The sequence below is a fragment of the Onychomys torridus genome, chromosome 1 (genome assembly GCF_903995425.1).
Source record: "Onychomys torridus chromosome 1, mOncTor1.1, whole genome shotgun sequence".
NCBI lineage: Eukaryota > Metazoa > Chordata > Mammalia > Rodentia > Cricetidae > Onychomys > Onychomys torridus.
This window is the reverse complement of record NC_050443.1, coordinates 83,208,946-83,215,295: the sequence shown is the minus strand read 5'-3', so window position 1 is coordinate 83,215,295 and position 6,350 is coordinate 83,208,946. Positions and strand designations below refer to the sequence as shown.

Here is a 6,350-nt window from a genome sequence, read left to right as displayed (position 1 = left end):
ACTGTATTCCATAAGCTCCACTGCTGTCTGTAGCTCCTCTGACACCACCTGCATAAGCCAAAAATGAAAGAAAGTGTCAATAAAAATGACAATTGCAATCTAACTTATCTTTAATGAAAATGCTTTTAGTGTTTGAAAGTGGCTTGGTACAAACTGGCTTCCAATTTGTGTAAGCTTATTTTGCTTTACATGGGAAGTAATACAGATTTAATATATGAAAATTATTGTCAGAGACACTTAGACTATGAGAATATTAATTTTTATTTGGCTTAATTAATGATACTCAGTTTATAAATGTTCTTTCTTTCTTTCTTTTTTTTTGAGCTGATGATCGAACCCAGGGCCTTGTGCTTGCTAGGCAAGCACTCTACCACTGAGCTAAATCCCCAACCCAAATGTTCTTTTTTTATTTTTATTTTTATTTTTTGGTTTTTCGAGACAGGCTTTCTCTGTGTAGCTTTGTGCCTTTCCTGGAACTCACTCTGTAGCCCAGACTGGCCTCGAACTCACAGAGATCCGCCTGGCTCTGCCTCCCAAGTGCTGGTATTAAAAGTGTGTGCCACTACCGCCAGGCTTATTATAAATGTCCTTGAGTGACACTGTTGTATAGGCATTGAGGATGGTATGAAAAAAGAACAAAATTGACATGATTTTGTCTTATAGTCTAGCCTGGAAAAGAAATGTTAAATAAATAATATAAATATTATGAATTTTCTAAAAGAAGAAATATACTGTTTTAATATAGAGAAGCCTGGAAACTCTTTCCAGGGATGTATCATTTATGTGGAATAGGCTTGCCTGAAGCTGAAGCAATGAGTGGAACACAGCTTTGCTGGGTAGGAGAGAGGGTGGGAGAAGTCCTTTCAATAGAGGGAGACACATGTGCCTGGCCTCATTAAGAATTGTATGGAGATGTACCTCACTGTGTTTGCACAGCACATGTCATCTGCTTCGACTTCTCTTTATGGACTGATCAGTTTTGAGTTACAGTGCTTCCAACTGGAGCTCTGGAGTTGGGTCACAGTATGACACTTCAGTCACAGTATGAAGAAGAACTTTAAGGAAAAGGTTTTAGTGGGTCACAAGAGTGCAAACGTCTGCAGTTAAGGAATAGATGGCAAAAAATTGGAAAGATTTCTTTGGAGGATAATAAGAAAACAGGGAAAGTGGCTGCATGAATGGGGTGTCACTAGGGGACAGTTAGTTCAAATAATTACATGAAAACAAAGATTCGAAAAGGCTGGTGAGATGGCTTAGTGGGTAGAAGTGCTGGCTGAACAAGCTTGTGACCTGAGTTGGATCCCTAAAACCCATGTAAAGGTGGAAGGAGAGAACCAACTCCATGAAGTTGCCCTCTGACCTCCATGTGACCTGTACACACACAATAAATAAACACAATTGAATTCTAGGAAATGCCTATAAGTAACATGACTTATATTTTCACTAAGGAGTGTTCCTTTAAACAGTACTTAATGAATACATCCTAAAATTTACTTAAAATATTTTTAAGTAGCCTTATTTAGTATGGGTGTGTGTGTGTGTGTGTGTGTGTGTGTGTGTGTGTGTGTGTGTGTGTGTACTCTAGTCTGCAGTGTGGAGTTCAAAAGACAGTTTGCAGGAGTCAGTTTCTCCTTCCACTATGAGAATCCCATGGATCAAACTCAGGCCACTGGACTTGGTAGCAAGTGCCTTTACCTGCCAGTCCATCTACCACTGACCCTCAAACTTGCTGTTTCTTATTTCCATGTTGCTAGGCTTTCTTCTGTTACATTTAAGTTTGTCCAAAATATACTTATTTATTCTTTTTTAAAATCCTTTCTGGGTCATTTTGTGTAAGTGTTTCAAAGGTCAGCAACATATAATTGGATTTTACTAAAAAAAAAAAAATCTTAACAGAGAACAGATTTGATTTTTTTAAAGATTTATTTATTTATTTATTTATTCATTTATTTATTCATTCATTTATTCATTTATTTATCCATTCATTCATTCATTCATTTATTTATTTATTTATTAATTATGTATACAGAAGAGGGTGCCAGATCTCATTACAGATTGTTGTGAGCCACCATGTGGTTGCTGGGAATTGAACTCAGGACCTTTGGAAGAGCAGTCAGCTCTCTTAACCTCTGAGCCATCTCTGCAGCCCTGAGAACAGATTTTATAATAGAAAAGTTCAAACAATATATGTCTGTAGCTTTAAGTGATGTAGTTGGTGCCTTACTGTTGACTTGTCATATGGTTTTAGTTTCCTATGCTTTCTTGGTGATATGTAACCCTCTGTCTATTGCTGTGCTGATATCATGTACTCTCTGTTTCCAGAGAGCTTGCTAGCTCCATCGTGAATTTTGCTTATGAACATAGAAGTTTTAAAGACTTGATGCTTAGTATTTGATTCTCAAATGTACCATTCACTAATTGTGTACCTTTTGAAAAGTCATTTCTCTCTGATTTAGTTTCTACATCTGTAAAATATGGACAATATTTGGTGTATCTCATAGCTTTGTTTTGTTGTTGTTGTTTTTCTTTTTTGAGATAGAGTCTCATATATCCTAGGATGGCCTCAGATTTACTTTTTATTCCCAGATGACCTTAACTTCTGATCCTCCTCAGTGCTGGGATTACGGGAACGTGGTGGCACCCAGGATGTACGCAATGCTTGTATGAAACCTATGGCTTCTGACAGGCTAGGCAAGCCCTCTGCCGCCTGAGTTAGGTCCCCAATCTTCTTGGAGAACTTTTAGGAGAGTTACAAAAGTGGTTTCACGCTAATATCTTCAAGTGTTGTCAATGCTGAAAATTCTCAAGACAAACGTTTCTTTGTTTGTACTTTGACTCAGCACTAAGAGAAAATAAGTTCTGCATTTCGTCCACTAGAGGTCCTCCCAGCATTCTCTTTAAAAAGTACAGTGGGTTCAAAGTCGTCTCCAGTTCTTACAGACTTTCCTCCTCCATCCTTAACGGGCAGACTGGAGGCCCAGCTTCCCATGTTGTCCACCACGAGGAGGCATCGGGTATTCCTGTCTCAGAACATGTTGGTCTGAAAGTCCCAGGGCTTGGAGGACAGGGACTGAAAGGGTGTGGGGTTGGTGTTCAAACAAATCGCAGTTCTTCGAATTCTTGTTCTTTCTACAGCTTCATGTCTCTTGGGAGTCCTCAGCATTTCACAGAGCCTGCAGGCATCTCCTGGTAAAGGATAGCACCATGAAAGAGTGCTGGTCATGGGATCAGATGATCTTGGCTCTGCCGTTACTAAAGATGACACCTTCCTTGGCCCGATAGATGACTTCACCAGATGTTCAGTTTCTCAAAACAAAACAAAAGTGAAAAGACAAAATTCATGTTTTAATGAGGGGCTTCTAAATAAGATAACACGTAAGAGATGTTAGAGTATAGTAGGTATCCAAAACTGTTAATTACCTCATGTTCCCAGTAGTAAGACATTCTCTTTAGCGTATTCCTTTCCCTGTATGCAGTTAGACTACTTGTCTCTATACACACCCATACAGTAATGAATTATATAGACTCAGGGAAAACTTGGTTATTTAAATAGGATTAGTAGTTTCAGAACTGGACAAGTTATTTCTCTATGATTTAGTTTCTAGAGAAACTTAGGGATTAACACCAGGAGTCTGATGGCTCTTTCTCAAAGTCATGAGCATTGCTCTTTTTGGAGGGCATTTATTTATTTTATTATTTTTTTGTGTGAGTGTTTTGTCTGAATGTATATATGTGCATTATGTGCGTGCCTGGTGCCCAAAGAGGTCAGAAGAAGCTGTCAGCTCTCCTTGGGGCTGGACTTAACACATGGCTGTGAGTAACCACACCCACAACAGTGGGTGTCAGAAATTGAACCTAGGTCCTCTGGAAGAGCATCTGGTGCTTTTAACCATGGAGCCATCCCTCCCACCCATGAGTATTGCTCTTAATAGTAGTTCGGTTTTCTTTTCTCAAATATAGGAAAGAGGAGAACTGGTTCCAAGAGGTTGTGGAGGAACAATTACCACACAATTCCTCATGCTCACTATACACATTTGCTTTTAGCATAGAAGAGCCATTCTTCAGATCTCAATGGCCATGCACAACACAAGTAGCTACAACACTGGCCCCTTCACCCTTTCAGGCATCCCTGGACTTGAGCAATACCATGTCTGGATCAGCATCCCTTTCTGCTTTATCTATTTGGTGGCCATTGTGGGCAACAGCATCCTCCTCTACCTCATCGCAGTGGAAAACAGTCTGCATTCCCCCATGTTCTTCTTCCTTTCCATGTTGGCCATGACTGACCTCATATTGTCTACCACCTGTGTCCCCAAGACCCTTAGCATCTTCTGGTTTGGTCCTCAGGAAATCAGTTTTCCTGGCTGCCTGACCCAGTTATTCTTCCTGCATTACAGCTTCGTCTTGGACTCAGCTATCTTGCTGGCTATGGCGTTTGACCGCTATGTGGCCATCTGCTCACCCTTGAGATATACCACTATTCTCACACCCAAAGCTATTGTCAAAATTGCTGTGGGAATCTCTTTCCGGAGTTTCTGTGTTTTTGTCCCATGTGTTTTCCTTGTGAACCGCCTACCCTTCTGCAGGACACACATCATTGCCCATACCTACTGTGAGCACATTGGTGTTGCCCGTCTGGCATGTGCAGATATCTCCATCAACATCTGGTATGGATTTTGTGTTCCTATCATGACAGTGATAATAGATGTGGTCCTTATAGCCATCTCCTACACTCTCATCCTATGTGCTGTTTTTCGTCTGCCCTCCCGAGACGCACGCCAGAAGGCCCTGGGCACCTGCGGTTCCCATGTCTGTGTCATCCTCATGTTCTATATACCAGCATTCTTCTCCATCCTTGCTCATCGCTTTGGACACAATGTCCCTCGCACTTTTCACATCATGTTTGCCAATCTATATGTAATTATCCCACCTGCGCTTAACCCTATTGTCTATGGAGTGAAGACCAAGCAGATACGGGATATTGCCATTCTTCTGCTCTTTCCCAAATCGTCCCAGTGACAGACGCCTGAGGCCTTGGATCTGGAGGCCAGTTCATAAAGTATAGTAGGTCAAAGGCTGAACCTACAACCACTGGCTTCCGAGAGAGGACACATGGAATTACTCTTCATAATCAGAATTGGGATTTTGTTTTCTTAGTTATTTTATGCAGAGGCCTACTCAACCATTTTAGTTTTAGGAAAATAACCTCAGAGGTTAGAAGATAAAAGATATTTATTTCACTTCTGAAAATAAACAACTTATCTTAAATAAAAATCTTGCATTTCTCCTTGGTTATGCTAAGGTAATAAAAGATTTAATTAAAGCTAGGTGGTGGTTGTTGCAAACTTTTAGTCCCAGAACTTGGGAGGCAGAAACAGGTGGATCTCTGTGAATTCGAGGTCAACCTGATCTACAAAGTGAGTTCCAGGACAGCCAGAGCTGTTACACAAAGAAACCCTGTCTCAAACCACGACAGCAACAACAAAAAGATTTAATTAAAACAACAAAATTATGCTATCTTATTTTCACTTAAAATATGTCTGACGAATCGTAGTTATTTTTACACACACCTTGATTTTGTATTCTTGTGTCACAGTAAGGTGAGGAATTAGTGCTGTCTGTTTCTGTAGTTTCTAGATCTAAAAAAAATTACATTTGTCTATTTGTATATGCATGCATGTGTTACGTGTGTGTATGTGTATATATATATGGGCACACACATGCCACAGCTTTCACAAGGAGGCCAGAGGACAACTTGTGAGAAAGTCCTCTCTTTCCAACATATAGGTTCTGCTCATCAAACTCAGGTTTTCTGACTTGGGAGCAAGCACATTTAGCTGCTGAACCATCTTGCTGGAACACATTTCTAGAGTTTTAGTATGGTGGTTATTATTTCTTTCTAGAAAACATCAGTTATGTATCCTACCTGTTATCTACCAGGTGCATAGGCAACATTTACCAAATAAATGAATAGAAAATCTTAATGAAATTATTAAATCAGTATTGTAGATGTTTTTCTTATGAGAGGATTAGGACAGCGCTAAACATTTTTTTTTTTGTTGTTGTTTTTGAAAAGAAAAGAGATGCTGGAGATAACTCAGCAGTTAAGAGCACTGGCTTTCTTCTAGAGGACCTGGGTTTGATCCCAGCACCCAGGTAACAGCTCACAACCATCTGTAATCTCAGTTCAAGGGAACCTGACATCCTCTTCAGGTTTTTGAGGGCACTAGGCATGCACAGTACATGTACATATATATACAGGCAAAACACACACATAGAAAAAGAAAAATGTAAAGACATTAAAGATTATAATACTTTCCATTGGATGATGGGATGAAGAGATCTTTAAA

General features: G+C 39.8%; 1 protein-coding gene across 1 annotated transcript; it reads left to right on the top strand.

Annotated features, from left to right (window-relative positions):
- Nucleotides 1–4,071: 4,071 nt before the first annotated feature.
- LOC118593384 (olfactory receptor 52H1-like) lies at nt 4,072–5,019 on the top strand. Its single transcript, XM_036202811.1, has one exon. The coding sequence runs from the start codon at nt 4,072–4,074 to the stop codon at nt 5,017–5,019; it is 948 nt and encodes a 315-aa protein (XP_036058704.1).
- Nucleotides 5,020–6,350: the final 1,331 nt, after the last annotated feature.